Source organism: Cricetulus griseus (assembly GCF_003668045.3).
Source record: "Cricetulus griseus strain 17A/GY chromosome 1 unlocalized genomic scaffold, alternate assembly CriGri-PICRH-1.0 chr1_1, whole genome shotgun sequence".
NCBI lineage: Eukaryota > Metazoa > Chordata > Mammalia > Rodentia > Cricetidae > Cricetulus > Cricetulus griseus.
The window spans coordinates 212,524,838-212,544,297 of NW_023276807.1; the positions used below are offsets into that span (position 1 = coordinate 212,524,838).

General features: G+C 40.0%; 1 protein-coding gene across 4 annotated transcripts in view; it reads left to right on the forward strand.

The window, feature by feature from the left end:
• The window catches only part of Ift88 (intraflagellar transport 88), a 95,645-nt gene that overhangs the window by 34,164 nt on the left and 42,021 nt on the right, over positions 1–19,460 (forward strand). For 3 of the 4 annotated variants that reach the window (XM_027390474.2, XM_027390475.2, XM_035452302.1), the window contains exons 15-20: positions 6,802–6,901; positions 10,220–10,306; positions 11,771–11,957; positions 14,110–14,218; positions 16,395–16,545; positions 16,946–17,061. In XM_027390474.2, the coding sequence (XP_027246275.1) occupies positions 6,802–6,901; positions 10,220–10,306; positions 11,771–11,957; positions 14,110–14,218; positions 16,395–16,545; positions 16,946–17,061 (750 nt within the window). Of the gene's footprint in view, positions 1–6,801; positions 6,902–10,219; positions 10,307–11,770; positions 11,958–14,109; positions 14,219–16,394; positions 16,546–16,945; positions 17,062–18,508; positions 19,053–19,460 lie in introns of those variants that run through there. The other variant, XM_027390476.2, reaches the window with a different exon arrangement.

A 19,460-nucleotide genomic window follows, 5' to 3' on the forward strand; every position in this document is an offset into this window, starting at 1 on the left:
TAACCAGAGCCATCAGTCCCTACTATATTTCTTATCATGAAGGAACTTTCAATAAAATATGTCTTATTTTCCTATTTGTTATCTAGACAGGCACCCATTCGTTTATATGGAACCTGCCAATTTAAAATTTTTTTAAAAAGTGCACCAGGATGTGTTGGCTCACTCCTTTAATCCCAGCATTCAGGAGGCAGAGACAGGAGAATCTCTGAGTGCAAGACCAGCCTGGTCTACTGAGAGTGAGTTCCAGGACAGCCAGGGCTACCCTGTCTTGAAAAAAAAATGCTATATTAGGCATGGTGGTACATGCCAATAATCCCAGAATTCAGGAGTCAGGAGGTGGAGGTCAGGCTATCCTTAACTATATAACAAGTGTGTGGCCAGCTTGGGCTACATGAGACCCTATCTCACACCATTTTTTTTTTGTAGATTTCAGATAACAGGAAAGTCAAGTGCAAATTTGGTTATAGTGGCTTTAAAGATACGTATATATTCATGAAATTACCTTATATAATCTTCAAAAATTGTAATCTATAGAGAGCAGAGGAAGACCTGAGTGAATGTGTATTGTTCACATGGGCGTATATTGAGGGCTCCAAGGCCTTGGACCTATGGGACAATTGATATGTTGTCCCATTGGTAACAACTTATATGAGCCAGGCTGAAGGGGGTGGCAGAGCTTTCCTGGGGAGTGATTGGTCAGTGTGCAGAGGCAAACAACTGCCGTTTCCTTCTCCAGCGCTTACTGCCTGAGACTGCTCACCCACAGAGACTTCCTACTGAGACTAGCTAACCCTGTGTGCTGTACTGTACCTCAAACATGTGTCTGTCCCTCAGCCTCACCACCTCTAGTCAGGGTTCCAGGACTTACGCCTTGCAGGATTTGGCAGTAATTAACATGTACATATTATAAATATGTGTTTATAGATGAATATTATATAATATGTTATAATATACATATATAAGCTATATTTGTTCCTATAGCTTTTTATATGTACACAAATATACTTGCAGATAGAGAGAGCATAGAGACAATACTCTTTGGAGACAACCTTAGAGTTTATGATTGAGATTAAAGAGTACCTCATGCCTCTGTCTCTGAACCTGCCATTTGCCCACCATCTTGGGATCCATTGCTGTGTTCCATCCCTGTTCAGGAGGGTCCAGGAGGCTCTGCGCAGCCTCTGCCACCCTGTGATATGCTGTTGTGAAGAGAGCCATAGGAAGGGCACTGGGTGTCCAGAAGCCAGAGATGGAGCCAGTTAGTCTTTGAGGCCCTGGGTGCTGCTCAGAGGACCCTCTGGGGAATTTGATGAGAGAATACCACAGCATCCTGGTGTCCCTGGGGCAGTGCGTAGCCAAACCTGAATTGTCCTCCAAATTGGAGTGGGAATTTGGGCCACAGAATGGATCAGAAGTCTTAATCCACCACCTTCTAGAAAACCTGTAGGTCTAGGAGGTGAGTGAGACGAGGAAAGCATAAGAGAATTAAAGGAAGAATTTGGGGAAAGTTGTCTCCTAGTTTGGGAAGAAGATGGTTTGCACAAGGAAACCCATGGGGGATTCTACTTCTGTGTCTCAGGGCAGTGGCCAGCTTGGAGCACATGCATTGGAACCCTTTTCCTAACCTGTATTCCTACCCAGGAGAGGACATTAGACTGTGTCTGCACCCTAAAAGTGGCTAGAGGAAGAAAGCGTTCCTACTTCATGTGTGACAGAGGTGGGACATCCAGCGACATTATTTGTACACTCGATATAAAGAACCAGAACAAGAGGCAAGGAAGGAGCAAGTGGGAATTACCACAGAGGCTGAGGAACGGGTGCGAGGGAAGTAAGGCGGCAGAGAGGCAGGACTCCTAGGCGTGTGTTTGCAGGGAAGCAGCCCACATGGCAGTCATTGTTACTCTTTCTGCCTTTGTCTTTTCCTGTGCTTCACTAACTGCCGGTGATTAAGCAGCAGTCTTTTCAAGACATGACAGCTGTTCAGTGTTTGGAGAACCTTTAAGACACGAAATTAAATAAAACATTTAAATTGAGCTATTTGATATCTATTCTGTTTATACATCATTTTAAACTGACATGCCTAAGAAAGATGCCAATCAAGTCTTCCATCTAATTTAGCTTCTTGGCAGTTCTGTGTTTGTATGTTTAAAATTATTCAGTTAAAGGGAAACAGTTTTGAGGTCCAAAGACTGCTTTCTGTTCATTCAGACTAGCTTTTATAAGCTCATTTCCACTTAAAAGGTTTTTAATGGTAGCCATGGGGTTGTTTTTTTTTTTTAAGTGGTTACTAGTTTTGCTGTGAAACATTTTAGCCCATTGAAATCTGGACTATGCAGATGAGGGAGTGAGCAGGGGGTGGGGTCTGACATTGCTCAGTTATCATACCAGCAGCTTATCAATCACATGGCCCTGTTAAAGTGAAGATGCAGTAATTCTTAAATGGGACAGCTCCTCAAGAGGGCTAATGTTTAGCCAGATACGAATCAGTCTTGTTTTGTTTGTTTAAATAAGTTTTCACTTATTTCTTCTGGCATTCTTCTTAACCTACTCCCATATGATTGTATCATTTTAACATCTTTTTTGGTGAGAAGTAAAGTATACACAAAAATTATGTGGAGCAGTTGGGAACACTGACATACACAGCTGTAGCACCAGCTCAGGAGGCTAAGGTAGGAGGGATCACATGAGCCTAGTAGTTCAAGACCAGCCTGGCAATATAGGTAGACCTCATCTGAAAGATAAAAGTTATACAAAACAACATCAACTCAATGGTGGGTCACAAAATAACTACTGTATTAGCTTAAAAAGTAAAATTTAAAGACTTTTAGCATGTAGAAGATCCTGATGTCATTACCACTCTCCTCAACCAAAGGGTAGCTGGTGTCTCCACTTAACTTTCTTGCTTTTCCTCACACTTTAACCACCTTGCCAGGCATCTCTGAACCCTGTAATTAGCCTTTCTAAACTATAGTATAGAGTCTGTATTATAAACAGACTCATACTGACTTTGTTCTTTCCTTCTGAGGTCCTTTACTCTATGTTTGTGGAGGTTATCTTTGTCCTTGTAAACAGCTGTGGTTTCTTCAGTTGCATTGCTCCTGACGTTGCTTTACCATGTGTCTGCATGTTAACATGCACTGTGGTAGCTTTCAGTTGGGATCTGAAACTGTTATCAGTATTATTGTATGATTGTGGATGTGGCCCTTATATCTGTGTGGGATGGTATTAAGGGTATGTGTGCATTCAACTTTCACCAGATGCTACCAAGTCCTGGCTCTTCTCCCACAGCATATTTTGTAGTAGTTCATCTTAACCAGCCATCCTGGCAGCATTGTCATTTTTGATTTGCACTTCGATGGTGGCTGATTGGTGTCATATGTTAATTTGCTACACAATTATTTTTTGTGTACTAAGGCCATTCAGACTCTTGCCCTTGTTTCTGTTTATTTGGTTAGAGGTCCTCTTGAGGATACTTTTGTGTATCTCAATGTCATGAAAATATTTTCCTGTTTTCTTGAAGATTTTTTTTCCTGAGTCAGGGTCTCACTATGTACTCCTGGCTGTCTTGGAGTTCACTGTTTACTGTTATGTGTCTGTATTAAGCTGAACAGTGACTGCTTCTCACAGAGAATCCTCTAATGCAATTGACAGGGAGCTTCTAAAAGCAAAGAACACAGAAAAGTACATCCTGGTTGGGAGTTGCAGGGGGAAGGAAAGCAAGCAAGCAGTTTAACAGAAGCCCAAACCATGCAGTTAACTAGTACATTTCAACCCTGAGTTTCTAGAACAGGGTTGGGTACTTTTCCACAAGACTTTTAATGTTGGGGGTAGGAAAGGGTCATTTGAGGTTAAATCAAAGATGGTTCCAGCTGAGACAAGATGGAGAAACCTTTGCCCTGTCACAAGACCAGGCTGGCCTCAAGCTCAGAGATCCACCTGCCTGTGCTTTCCAATGCTGAGATTAAAGGCGTGTGCCACCATGGTTTTCTGAAGTTTTACCTGTCACATTTAGATAGATGATTTATGTGGAATTATTATGAAAGTCAGGTTTAGTTTTCCTTTTTCTTTCTTTTCTCTTTAGTAGGGTTGCGTCAGTTGTGGAAATGATCATGTTTCCCCATGGTGTTATAATGTCTTCTTTGACATATATCAAGTGACTGTGCATGGATCTGTTTTTGGAGTCTTTAAGCCTTTTATCCCTGCCCTAAAACCACATACTTTAACTTTTTATAATTTATATCTGATAATGCTCCTTTCTCTACAAAATTCATGTGTTCAATTTTTTAATTTGTAGCTTTTAATTTTTTATTTTATGTGAATGGATTTTTTAAGATTTATTTATTTTATGTATGTGAGTGCTCTATCAGTATTATAACTTTATGCCAGAAGAAGGTATCAGATCCCATTATAGACGGTTGTGAGCCACTGTGTGGTTGCTGGGAATTGAATTCAGGACCTCTAGAAGAGCAGCCAGTGCTCTTAACCTCTGAGCCATCTCTCCAGCCCATGTGTTCAAATCTTAACCACCATGATGGTAATATTAGGAGATGTGATCTGTTTTCCTCCCTACTGTTTATGTCAGATTGGCTGATTCTTTAACATCCATGGATTCTCTTGTGTCCTCCTCCAGTCTTCTCAAAGGAGTGCTGGGGTCACAGATGCTCACACTGTTCCTGTCAGGCTTCTGGGGATTTGAAATCATGTTTTTTGTGGCAAGCATTTTATTCACTGAACCATATTCCTGGCCAGTTTGTCGATTTTCGATACATTTTGCTGTCTACCCTAGACTGGCTTCAAGCTTGCAGTCCTCCTGCCTCTGTCACCATGCCCACCGGAGTTTCTTTGTTTTAGTAGGTCATCCATTTCAATGGTGAGAAGTGGTGATATAGATGATTTTGTTTTGTTTCTCATCTCAGAGGGCAAAGCTTTTAACAGTATGCAATCCTAGTAGGTAGGGGGCATTTTAGTTTTGAGATAATTATTAATGGCTTATATTGTTCAACATGTTTTCATGAGCCTGTCAGACATTGTATGTCTTCTTTAGAGACCTGTCTCTTCAAGCCTTGTTATTTTAGAATTGGATTGTCATTTTGTTGTCATTTCCTGTCTTCCTACTGTTTGACAGTTCACCACCACTTAGGATAATTTTTCTGAGTGTAGAATTTGCACTGACACTCAATTTTCTTACTGTTCTCGATCCTTGTCTGGGACTTTGAGTCCAGTGAGCATTCTTGTCTCGCCACAAAGGCTTTGCATGATGTGGTGTCTGCCTGCTTCTCAGTCCATCTCTCTTCTACTTCTTGAGTGCTTTCTGCCCTTGTAGCAATTGCATCTCTTAAGTAGGTTCAGCTTGCCTGTCCTCTACATCTTTAGATGTGTTGTTTATTTGTCCTAGAATACCTTTTCTTTTCTCAAGTCATCCATACTTGCCCTCCAGACTGAGCTTCAGTATCTGTGGAAGACTGGTGCTGCTCACCAGTCTCCTTGAATTCCTTTGTAAAGAGCTTGCTTTCTGATCTTTCCTCACAGGCGAGGGAAGGTATTGCATTCACTCCTGCAGCCCCTGTACCAAAATATAATGTCTGACATGTAGTAGGCATTTAATACATATTTGCTGTGTGTGCCTGGTTTCCAGATTATTCTTTTGGAACTCAGATTTCATGAGCTATGTCTGTTCTTGGGGACAGATAGTGCAGAAAGGACTTCTAGTCCTCTGTCCCTGTGTAAGGCAGATCAGGAAAAGCTTCTGTTGCAGAAAGGGATTCTGTGGTCACAGAACCACAGCCTTAGTGACTGAAGCAAGTATAATGAAACAATCCATGCCCTCTGTTGTTTTTCCTCCTCTTCCTCCTCTTCCTCCTCTTCCTCTACTTCCTCCTCCTCCTCCTCTTCTTTTGGTTTTTCAAAACAGGGTTTCAGGGTTTCTCTGTATAACAGACTTCACTATCCTGGTACTCAATTTGTAGACCAGGCTGGCCTTGAATTCACAGAAATCCACCTACCTCTGCTTCCCTAGTGCTAGGATTAAAGGCATGTGCCACCACTGCCTGGCTAATTGTTTTTATTATTTATATATTTTGTTTTTGTTTTTTTGTTTTTTGAAACAGGGTTTCTCTGTGTGGCCCTGGCTGTCCTGAAACTCACTCTAGACCAGGCTGGCCTTGAACTCATAGAAATCTGCCTGCCTCTGCCTCCTGAGTGCTGGATTTAAAGGTATGCAGCACCACTGCTCAGCTAATTGTTTTTAAAATTGATAAGTGTTTTTGTTTGAATCAGAAAGGCCCTGATAGGCTCATATATTTGAATGCTTAGTCACCATTGAGTGGCACTATTAGAAAGAATAGAAGGATTAGGAAGTGTGGCCTTGTTGGAGGAAGTGTGTCACTGAGGGTGGGCTTTGAGGTTTCAAAAGCCCGTGCCAGGCCCAGACTCTCTCTTTCTCTGCAGACCAGGATTTAGCTCTCAGTTACCTTCCAGCACTTTTCCCACCATGCCTGCTGCCAACCCACCATGGTGGAAATGGACTGAGTCTGAAACTAAGCCAGGCCCCAATTAAATGCTTTCTCTTGTAAGGGTTGCCATGGTCATGGCTGAGAATGATGGAGGATGGCAGCTGACCTTGACCTCTGGTCTCCATGTTTGCACGTACACTTATGTATATGTGTGCATCTAACAAATGGATATATACATTGTACGAACATGCACACACATATACATACTTGGAGAGAGAGACGGAGGAAGTCAACCCATAAATAAGTCAAATGAAAGCAAGTATCGCTTTTTGTCTCACTCTTCTTATAGGTGTGTGGAAGTAGTGAAAGCTTCTCAGTATGTAGAGCTGGCCAACGATCTGGAGATTAACAAAGCAATTACATACTTGAGACAAAAGGACTTTAACCAAGTAAGTTCACCGGCATTTCTCATGGTAGTTGGTCAAAGCAATGAAGAATGTCATTGAAGTGCCCTACCCTTGAGCTCGACCCTGACCCAGAAACAGACAAGTTTTTAACATGTTGGTCCTGTTTCCTAACTTCACATACTTTCCATATATAGCATATTGTTAAATTACCAAACCTTATGCTGGCCCAGGCCTTGAAATTCCCAGACTGCTCTACAAAGTGCTACGGCGTGTAGAAGCTGGTGTGTGCAGGGAGCCCAAACAGCAGTCTGATGTTCCTGTCTTGTCCTCTATGAACAGCTTTCCCCAAGACACATGTTTCAAATGTGCCTTGGAATTGACAGGTTCCCTGTGCTAGACACTGGCTTATGACCCTGGGATCCCTCACTGGCAAACTGCTACCTTGTTGTCTAGGGAATGGGGTGGAGTGTTTTGTTCCTTTCAGTGCTCGCTCAAGTAGAGCAGAGGAGAGCCGAATTTTAAGAAGGAGAGGGGATAGCAAAAGAGAGCAAGTAGAGTGACCATGGTTTCCTAGTTCACAGGCTGATGATGGGTGTCATATGTGCCTGCAACCCAAAACTTCATTCGACCCAGACAGCAAGGCTCCGGGGAAGCCACAAGTGTCTTTCTCACACTGTCCAAGCCTGTGCTTCCTGATTGAAGGACCCTTCTCTTGTCTGAGAGACAGCAAAAAGGAGTAACTGCTTTACTCTGAGCATGAGAACAGAGTGAAGTAACCCTGTGTTCATGTAGTAGTTAAATGGTCAATACCCTACAGTACCAGGAAGTGGGTAACTGTGTGAATCCATTTGCCATACTTAAGTCTCTTAGTATTTACACAGCACTAAAACTTCCCGAGAATCTTCCCATCTGTCCTGTCATTTTATTGTCACACCATTAACTATTAAACCTGCTGCTGTTGTGGACTGGAGAGATGGCTCAGAGGTTAATAACACATACTTATGCAGAGGCCTGAGTTCGGTTCCCAGCACCCATATCTGGAGGCTCACAGATGCCGTAAATCCAGCTCCAAGGGACCTGACACTCTCCTCTGAACTCCTAGGCCACCTGTACTCACATGTGCATAACCACATGAGGACACACCTACACATAATTAGCAAAATAATAAAAATAAGTCTTTTTTTTAATGTCACTATCAGTCTCAGTGGCTCATACCTGGGGATGTGGAGGTAGGAGGATCAGAAGTGTAAGGTCATCCTTAGTGACTGGTAAGTTAGAGCTCAGCTGAGTTTCATGAGACCCTGTGTTAGCCAGCCACTGTAAGCCTGCTGCAGTAGAATCATATGCTGTGAGACAAATTGGTCTCTGTTCCCTTGATGAAGTGATCTAGAGATCTGAAAAATAATTTGTGAATATGAATTATACTGGTAGAGAAGACACAGTGGAGAAAATTTATCTGTCTTATTTTGGCATTTTATTTTTAAGTGTATTTTTTAAACAGGTTAATAGTCAATTGCTATAGCAAATGTTTTATTACTATCCATCCAAAACTAAGCACTTTTGGTGCTGGAGAGCCAGCTCAGCAGTTAAGGGGCTGGCTGTTCTCCAGAGGACCTGATTGGTTCCCAGCACCCACGTTGGGGCTCAAAACCATGTGTAACTCCAGCTCCACGGGAGCTGATGCCCTCTTCTGGCCTCCACAGGCACCAGGCACACAAGTAGTACAGACATACATGCAGGCAAAAGGCCAATACACACAAAATAATAAAACAAAAATTTAAAAAATAAGTACTCTTAACTTTTTCTGTTAAAATTAGCCCAGATTTTGTTATCTCCTGTTTTTTTTTTTTCTTGTTTTCTGTTTGTTTGCTGTGTGTGGTTGTTTTGTTTTTTGAAACAGAGCTTTGCTGCGAAGCCCAAGCTGTCCACAGACTCACTGTGATCCTTCTTCAGCTTGAAAAAGCAGGAGATAATATTAGGATGTTTCCTTTCTGGTGTTAGACTAGCCTAGAATGACTAATAGTTTTTAAGGTCATTGAAAAAACCCTTGAAAAGAGTAAACTCTTTAAAAGAGTTCATATGGAAACCAAAATTGTGAAGTTTAGTTTTTTGTTTTTGTTGTTTATTTTGTGGTGCTAAGTATCAAAACAAGACCTTTATACATTCTAGATAGGCACTGTACCTCTGAGCAACACCTGCAGCCTTGGAATCTAGTATTTTAAAAAACTCTCATTCTTAACCAAACCTGAATCAGCTTGTTTGCTGATACTCATTAGACACAAGCCCTGCATGGCTTGTTCTTCTGGTTAGTTGCAGTAGGTATAACTGATGGCAGTAGTAAAAGGAGGCAGGATTTTTGCTTGGTCACAAATGTTTACCGTAAATCAGAGATAACAAAATGTATCTTTTTAAAAAGGAAGAAAATAAAGTCCACTATCCCTTTTCACCTTTTCCTTCTTGTAGCAGAATAATCTCTAAGTAGGCTGACTGTGCATTGTTGATGTAAGGTGTCTGACTGCTCTATATACCATTTAGGTAGCATTATATCAGACTTGGCAGGTGGCTAAACATGTTCTTTCAGTTCTCAGGACTTGAAGATGTAATTATATTTATCCACTCTAGATAATGTTTTGGTAACATTCCCAGAATTGTTTTCTATTACTGATTTTGAAAACTGTTCAGCCATTCATCTTCCTCCTCCTCTGAGCATCCCAGTTACATTTATAAAAGTCCTTTTCTCTGTGCTCGCCTCTGTCTTGTGTTCTTTTTAAAGAACATTTTTCTTAAAATATATTCATCCTTTTGCTGTACTTTATTCAGAACCTTTTTGAGATCTTGGTCTTCAAGTTCTGGTTACCTCAGTAGCTCTCCGATGCCTTCCAAGTTGTTTACAGTGTTTATGTAACTTCTCTGGTTGTTGGAAAGCAGCCCCAATCGCTGTAACCAGAAATGCCAAAATATTCTACCAAGAAGAAATTGGACTGAGTTAGGTAAAAATCTCGAGGTCCTCATCCCAGCCATGATGCAGGATGAAGAGGGAACAGCTTCTAACTTTGAAGGCTCAGTATGTACAGCAGACCCTTTCGCCATTATCAGTCCTTCATTCAGCTGTGTCTAATCAACTTTTAAATCCATCTATATGCTCGTAAATTCAGGGGTTATTTCTTGTTATAGGATTTCTGCCTTTTTCTATTTGATAAATTTTTGAATGAAATTTTCATCCTGCCAACTGTCTTGTTGAACTTACAACTGCTCCCTCCTGTACCCTCTGTCTTCCACCCCACACATACCCCTTCCCCAACCACACCTTTGGGTACTGCTATATGACAGGGGTAGTAACTTCAGACATTCTGTTTCTAGGCTGTAGACACCTTGAAAATGTTTGAAAAGAAGGACAGTAGAGTAAAGAGTGCAGCTGCAACCAATCTCTCGTTCCTGTATTATCTGGTAGGTTTTGCTTTTTTATAACTAAGAGTTGCTTATATGATATTTTTGCATTGCTAAATTTTTGCCTAAGGACAACCTAAGGAAAGGCCTCCAGAGAAGATTGATGCAAAGTGTAAGTGGAATGACTGTGACAAGTGCTGCCAGGGGCTGAGTTTGCAGACATGAGTAAGAAGACTGTCTTTAAAGAAGTGAGGGAGAAAACCTGCTAGTGAGGAAAACACCAGAGCATTATGGACTGACGGCTCCGGACCTTTTAACCCCTTGTATTAGTGATGAAGAAAGTGGTATCTCAGGTTAAATGACTTGTACCATCTATAACAAGCATTCATTGAGTGCCTACTAGATGCCAATCACTGAGACTCCTGAAAGTAGGTGGGCGCCACTTATGCCAGTTGCCTTCCAACTACAAACTTGATTTGCCCTTTCCTCAGCTGCAGATAGCAGCTCCTTACCACCTCTGCAGGTTCCGCCGAGTCCCCACCTCTGCAGTCCTCAACGGCAGCTCTCACAGCTTTTCTAAGTTCTGTTGGTGGCCAGAAGACAGTGGTTTATTTAAGTCATAGTTCAGAGTCCACACAAAGACTCACACATAGACGTTCACAGAAGCATTATTCATAACAGCCAAAAGGTGTGTAAGTGACAAAGAGATAAACCACATGTGCTGTCCATAAATGGATGTTAGTCAGCCATTAAAGCAACAAACTACTGAGACATGGTACAGGGACCTGACAGACACACCAAGTACAAGAAGCCCAACACAAAGGTCCCACTTAATATCCAGTGTCCAGGTTGGGAAGGCAAGTAGAAAGCAGAATATAGGTTTCCAGAGACTGGGAGAAGAGAAAGTAAAGTGTGGCTGCTGGTGAACACACGGTTTCTGTTGAGGGGAAGGGAAGTACCCTGGAAGAAGGCAATAGTGGCAACTGAGTGTTTGCCCCTGAGCTGCGTTTTTGAAAGGGGTTCTCAGTCTCACCAAGCTGACCTGGCACAGATGGCCGTGTCCCAATGAAATAAAGGGGTCCATGGCCTCATGTGAGTGATGGCAAGGACCTGATCGAGCTTTTGGCTAAGAGGAAGAGAAAGCTGTGCATGGGCTGAAGTGCAAATGCCTAGTGGGTGACGCAGCCAGGTGCAGAGCAGGGGACGGCTGAGGCCCTTCCAGCTATTTCAGTGCTTCAGGTGGGAAGGCAGTGCGCACAGCAAATGAGGACACGGGGTTTGGGCGTTGAACATGGAACCACCTACATATAAATACTGTTGTTATCAAACCAAGAGACTAGAAAAGCCAGCCATAAGAAACTCGGCTGTTTGAGCTTGACAGCTACAAATAACCTGTCAAAACCAAGAATTTAAAATATTTGTTTCTGTTATATTCGTTTATAATCTCAGAAAGTCTGTTTATCATTTCAATAATCTCAGAACAATCTGAAGAGACTTGAAATTTGTATATCTTTTATGCTTTAGGAAAATGAATTTGCCCAAGCCAGCAGCTATGCAGATTTAGCTGTGAACTCAGATAGATACAACCCATCAGCTCTCACTAATAAAGGGAACACGGTTTTTGCAAATGGTGATTATGAGAAGGCGGCTGAATTTTATAAAGAGGCCCTAAGAAACGATTCTTCTTGTACTGAAGCACTGTATAACATTGGTGAGTTCAAAGTGGCTAATTACATTAAGGAATTGTCTACATCTTTAAAAACTAGCAGGTTATTCTTAGTGGAGTTAATGATTCAAAAGCCATGCTATATAAAATTTGGATCAGCACTGTTATTTTGTTCTCCAAAAAGACTTTTCTAGTTTCTGTATCTACCATGGGTATAATGCTGACTGTATCCCCAAGTTTTTGATGATATGAGAGGATGTTTTTAAGCATTTCCCAAATAGGGAAAAAAAAAACACCTATTTTCCTTTTTAATTATAAAAAATATCAAATATACAAAAAAGTACTTGGAAGGTGTTTAGTACTCCAAATACAAAAAAGTACTTGGAAGGTGTTTAGTACCCCAATTTGACACATTTTAGTGTTTTGCCAAATATGCTTTAGAATTTTTAATATTTTTCTATTTTTATTTTACATGTGTGGGTGTTTTGCCTGAATGCCTGTCTGTGAAACTCTTGTGTGGCTGGAACACACAGGCCAGCACAGGGTGCCAGATCTTTCGGAATTAGAGTTACAGGTGGTTGTGGCCACCATGTGGATACTAGGAACCAAACCTAGGTCATCCAGAAGAACAGCCAGTGCTCATAACTACTGAGCTGTCTCTCCAGCACCTCAGATTTTATTTGTATTATTTGTACAGTTACAAGGCACAAAGGCTGGCTCATCACCATCTCATCCCCTTCCCATCCTCAGAGGTTGCCTCATATGGGCACTGTGGCTTCCGAGGTGCTGCAAAACACATACATGTCTGTAATACTGGGACTAGTTTTCTTGGTTATTGATGTTTCTTTTGAAATATGCTTCTCTTTGCATGTGTTGTTATTTGTTTATGAATTTTGTTTGTATTTTTGTGAGTTTTTTCCTTTTTTGCTATTTTTCTTGTCTTTTTCTCATTGTTACCTTTCCTTGGATGTCTGATGCTCTTGAACTATTTCCTGGTGTTGAACAATTTGCAAATAAAAGCTGAGTGGGAGGGGTACCGGGATGGGGAGATGGCTGTTGGTAGAGTCCTTGCCACACAAGCAAGAGAACCTGAGTTTTGATCCACAGCACTCACTTAAAAAGCCAGGCGAGGCAACACATGCCTGTAATATCATTGCTTGGTAGGTGAAGAAAGACGGATATCCTGGGGTTTGCTGGCCAACTAATCTAGATGAACTGGTGAGTTCCAGGTTCAGTAAGAGACCCCTGCCTCAAAAAACTAAAGGTAGAGAGTACTTGAGGAAGATAGCCAGCATGGATCTCTGGCCTCCCTCAGCATGTGTGCATACACTTGTGCACGTACCACAGAAAGAGGAAGAGATGAATAGAATCTTGTGTTCGTTAGTGGGACTGATGGACTGTGCTTTACATGAGCAACCAATCTGGACTGGTCTGTTTAGTTGAAGACCCACCTGTCAGTCAATTATCTGCCTAATAAAGAGTCACTGCCAACCCTGGAGATGAGGTGCAGTACTAGAGAAGTAGAGAGTTGAGGTGCCTCACTGAGAAATGGCAAGAAAGGATTGAGGATGTGACATTTGAGATCTGGAAAAAAGTTTTACTGGTAGAAGAGAAGAGCATAGGCCTTCCTGGAGTAACTTAATTGCCTACTGAGATGCTTTTTTTTAACTTTATAAATTTTAGATAATTTTTAGACTCTTATAGCTTTATTTTTCCTATATAATTTAAAAGTGAGTTTTAAATTTTTAAAACATTTTATTAGTGAGTATTACTCATACATAATAATAGGTTTCGTTATGACATTTGCATGAACATAATGTATCTTTACCATATTTATTCCCTGGCCCATTACCCTCTCTAGTGTCCACACTCCTGCTGAGCTGACTTTCAATGTCTATTCAGTTTTGTAGCTGGATCCTTATATGAAGTATTTTATTCCACTCTTGGAGTCTATTTGTTAGTTCCTGTCTGCTATCCTTGACGTCCTGCCCCCACCACCATACACTTTAAAAGTAAATGGAGCTGTCTGTAGCATGTCTAATGTCTGCTTGGAGAAATCCCAACCCCTGTTGTTTTTTTTAAAACTCCTCAGTTCAGTTTGATTTTCTCTTCTGGATGATTTTGCATATATTTAAATATTCATCCTGTTGCTTTGAGTACAATCATGCCTGTGAAGCTGCTTGCTTTCTTTCTTAAGGCCTCACTTATAAGAAGCTAAACCGTCTGGATGAAGCGTTGGACTCCTTCCTGAAACTGCATGCAATCCTTCGGAACAGTGCTCAAGTTCTTTGCCAGATAGCAAATGTGTATCTCATTTGAAAACATAAGGACATTATTAATTCCCTCAGTTAGAAATTGAATATCAATTATTAAATAATACTAGCCATGGAGATAATTGATGAGGATAATAGAACAGATTAATCTGTTGAAAATAGTTCAGTGTGTAAAAGATCATTTGCATCCCAAGAAGAATTTGTTAGAAATAGTTGTTAATTTTTGTTTAAAAAAACTAATTACTGGGAGGTGGTGGCACACACCTTTAATCCCAGCACTTAGGAGGCAGAGGCAGATCTCTGTGAGTTCAAGACCAGCCTGGTCTACCAGAGTGAGTGCCAGAACAGCCTCCGAAGCTACAGGGAAACAGTGTCTTAAAAAAAAAAAAAAAAAAAAAAAAAAAAAAAGGAAGAAAGAGAAAACACCTAATTTTGAGTACCTCTGCCTGAAAGTTAATTAGAATTTTGTACTAGTTCTGATTTTGTTTTAGAAAGTTCATGTAGGATATTGAAGATTCATGACTAATTAGTACTACTGAGTTTAGGGAATATATTAATTTTAGGTGGTGTGTAGACATAGTGACTATAGCTCTCTGGAAACTGTTATCCTCAAAAGGCTTCAGTGCTGTGTGTCCCATTCATCAGCAATCTCACAGGTGTGTACTATGTGCAGGGTTAGACCCTGTGTTTGGATCTCTGAATTCAGTACTGTAAAGTATTGCATCTTTGTTTTCCCCACACACCATTAGAAAAGCAGACACATATAATGCTTTAATGCTTCTCACGTATTGGGAAAGTACTTTGATTTCTCTCATTGTGATGAACTTTGACCATGCCATTGGGAAGAGCTAATGTTCAGGTAAGTTTTCATATACTGTTACCTTGATATTTTTCATGTAAACATATATTATCAAACTTAGTACTATCCACTCTACTTTGGATAAAGTATATTTTAATTTTTCATAAATTTTTTAGGGCAGATAGCATTCTAGTTTTTCCTTTTATTTTTGTGTATTATTGTGTTTCAAGCAGTTTTGAAGATGCTCTGGCTGGGGAAATGCTCTACCATTGAGCTACTATTCCCCAGGGGGTATAATTTTGTCCATTTTTCCTGAAACTAAGCATGTTTCTGCTTCATGTCTAGCTAGTGACTGGACAGTAGTTAGTGGATGCATTTGATATTCTTTGAATAAATCTCCTTATTTCTTGTGGTTTCACATATGCTTTGTCATGTTCAAAACAAGGGGCCAAGCTAAGTGTGGTAGCAAGTACCTTCAATCCTAGCTACTAGGAGGAAGAGGCAAGAGGATCTGGAGATCAAATTCTGCTTGCCAAACAACAATTAAAAACCCTGAAATAAACCAGACTATGAAAACCACAGGAGACTTCTTGCTAAACAGAACCTTGGGTTGGGATGTGTTCATTTCATTGAACATTAGCTATAAATAAGTAATAGTAAATGTAATACAAAGAAAGAACTTGTATATATGCAGAGGACTTACTAGGTACTAAAGGAAACTACAGAGAGATTAATGCCCATCCTTAGACTTATACTATAATTAGTGAAAACACCCAGAAAAGATGCAGGAAGACAGTTTCTTTACAGTGCTGAATTAAGAGAGCTGGGGTCATTGAGCAAACATTCAGGCATTCCTGGACAGTGCTTTTGAGTAGTTCTGCTAGACATTTGGCCCTGGTTCCATTTCCAGCTCTGCAAAAACATTGCAATAATAAATATATATGATAACTATACTGCTGTCTGCTCTAAAGTTTTGTGAAAAAAATTTAAGTATGTCTAGAGTTCTTAAAATTATTAATGCTATTCCTATCCTTTTCCTAAACATATTTACATGAATCCTATCAAGGTGACAATATATGGAAAACCTACCTAAACTTTATTTAACTCTTCCCCAATGTTGTAGTCAAAGTTCATCAAAATGAGAGAAATCAAAGTGTTTTTCCAATACAGTGAGGGGTATTAAAACGTTACCACGTGTCTGCTTTTCTGAGTGGACGAGAAACAGCTAAAGGGGATGTAGACTAGAGAGAGAGCAAAGGTGTTGATGGGCAGCACTGCCCTGTTTCCCACCTCCTGCAGAGATCTAGAATTAACAGTGCAGACAGCATGCTCCTGGGGCCGGGAAGCATTTTCATTGTCCTATTTCCAGATCTGTTTATTGGTGACTGAATCTTAACTGACATTGCCCAGATACGAGTTAATGGAAGATCCCAACCAAGCTATTGAGTGGCTGATGCAGTTGATCAGCGTTGTTCCAACTGATTCCCAGGCTCTGTCAAAACTTGGAGAGTTGTATGATAGTGAGGGAGACAAGTCCCAGGCTTTCCAGTATTACTATGAGGTAGGTGTGCTGTCTCATGTTCCCTCTGCTTTCTGACACTTTGTGGATTTAAAGGGAACAGAACCTAAAATTTTAGACAGGCTTACTAGATTAAAACTAATGATTTGTTAAAATACAACATTCTTTAACTATAGTTTTAATTCATTTTAATTAAAATTAAAAATACTAATTCATTTTTCTTAAGCCATGATTTGCATCTCCTGATTCTTTTAGATAATATCATTCAAATCATATATAACTGAAAACTGTCAAGTATACCTACGTTTTCTAAATCTTGTGTAGTTTTAGAACTTTTGATGTTCATACTTTTATAAATAAATCCATTTAACAGGTAAAGTAATCAGGAATATATTTTGTATTGCTACTAAAGTTATATTGTCACCTTCCGTATTTTCTCTAGTCATACAGGTATTTCCCTTCTAATATTGAGGTCATTGAGTGGCTGGGAGCTTATTATATTGACACCCAATTCTGTGAAAAAGCTATTCAGTACTTTGAAAGAGCGTCTCTTATACAGTAAGTAACTGTTTGTATTTTATATTTAGCTAATGTCTTGCATTGAGACTGTTTTTGGTCCCTAAAAAATTAGTATTGGATAAGCCTCATAAATTCACGAAAATATTTTAATGAATTGTTTTCATTTTCTTGTATTTTTTTTTCATTTTACTGTCTCTGTTGTGGCAGGTATTTTCTTTTGCATAAGAATGTTAACTACCACCAAGTGGTGGTAGTGGTGCACATCTTTAATCCCAGTGCCCAAGAGACAGGCAGGCTGATCTCTGTGAGTTCAAGGCCAGCCTGGTCTACAGAGTGAGTTCCAGGACAGGCTCCAAAGCTACAGAGAAATCTGACTCAACAAACCAAAAAAAAAAAAAAAAAAAAAAAAAAAAAAAAAAAAAAGTTAAATACCTTTTATAATATATTTTATCCAAACATCAGTGAACAAATATTATTTATTTACAAATCAGAAAGTGACTTTCTCAGTCTTAGGATAGTTTCATCTCTAGAATTTACAATCGCTGTACATTGAACAGTATTCTTGTTTAATCTCAGCCTCTCCCTGGCTTCAGCTCTGAACATGGCCTTCCTGGAATGCCTGTTGGCCATATCTATTCCCTTTCCTCCTGGTTCCTCAGTTCCATTTTCTCTCTTGTTTGACTAGCCTGTCTGTTCTCCCAAAGTTTTGTTCTTGTGTTAATCCAACCATTTATTCCATTGGGAACACCTATCCAGATAAATTATGTGACCTGGTAATTGATGCCATGTAAATCCATGTCACATCAGCACTGCTCCTTAGTCTCCTCATCCTTCTCAGAGCTCTGGTCTACATCTGGTCTACAAAGCAAGTTTCAGGACAGCCAAAGCTATGTAAAGTATATATATATATATATATTATATATATATATATATATATATATATTTTCAACTGATACATAATAATGTAGATATATGTGCTAAGTATGTATTGCTGTATAAAGTCTTCCTCTATCATAAGAACATAAGCTCTTAAGGAGTGGGAATGTTCATTCTTCTGTCATATAACTCCTTACCTAATATAGAGAATTGGCAAATGGTTTAATTTAATTTCTCCTGGTTTTATCACTTATATTTTCATAGTTCTTAGTTATCTAGTTCATAGTTCCTACTAGTTTAAGCCTGTACTTTTTATATTTTCTGTATATCTATAAATTATGTCTTAATTTTAAGAAATACTAGCCCAAGCAGATTATAGTCACTCACATCTGTAATCCCAGTTCTTGAGAGCTGAGGCAGGATATTTTCCACAAGTTCAAAGCCAGCCTCTTGGGATACAGTGTGAAAACCTGTTTCAAAAAAAGAAAAGGAATGAAGAAAAAGGAAAAGAAATTCTACTGCTATAGGTCCATTATTCAATGCAGCCCTATTATTTATCAGTTTTAGAGAATGTTATTTAATAACATTCATTGCTTTCATAAAACACCAGCAGAGGACCAGCATATGCACTGTGGGAGCTCCAGGAGAGGAAGAGAAAGGAGCAGAGAAACTACTGAAACACATTTCCCTCATTTGAGGAAAGTTGTGAATCTGTGAGTCTACAGAGCTCAATGAACTTTAAGTGGGAAAAACCCAAGAGACCCCTGGGGTTGTTTGACTGTATTTGGGTCCCCATAAAGTCATAGAAAGTGGCTCTATTAGGAGGTGTGGCCTTGTTGGAAGAAGTGTGGTCTTGGAGGAGGCTGAAAGACACATGCCTTTAATCCAGAATTTGAGGCTAGAGGGCACACCTTTAATCTAGGCCACACCTTCTGTTGGAGGTGTGTTGCTGTGGGGGTGGGCTTTGAGGTCTTTTTCTCAAGCTTCACTCAGTATGATAGTCAGTCGAGTTCCTGTCGCCTGCAAGATGTAGCACTCTCAGCCCCAGCACCACGCCTGCCTGCACAACACCATGCTCTCTGTCATGACCATAATGGGCTGAACCACTAAAACTGTAAGTGAGCCACCCTCAATTAAATGTTTTCTTTATAAAAGTTGTCATGGTCATGATGTCTCTTCATAGCAATAAAAGCCTAACTAAAACAAGCCCCCATGAGACTCTTTAGCCACACTGTTGAGAAAGCCTTGAGAGCATCAAGAGGAAGTGTCATCACACAAAGGGATGCTGGATAAATTAAGCAGTCCTCAGCAGAAACCTGGAAAGCCAGAAGACAGTAGATGGTATACATAAAGTCCTGAAATCTCTGATGATAAAGATGATCGTACATACCAAAACCTCTGGGGAATATATGCACAAAATTGAAATATAATAAAGAAGTCAGTAAAAATGCAGGATGTAAAATCATATAAAAATCTTTTTGCATTTCTGTAGACTTGCAATAAGCAATCCAAAAGGGCAACTAGTAAAAATAATTCGTTTATAACCTCATTAGAAGAATAAA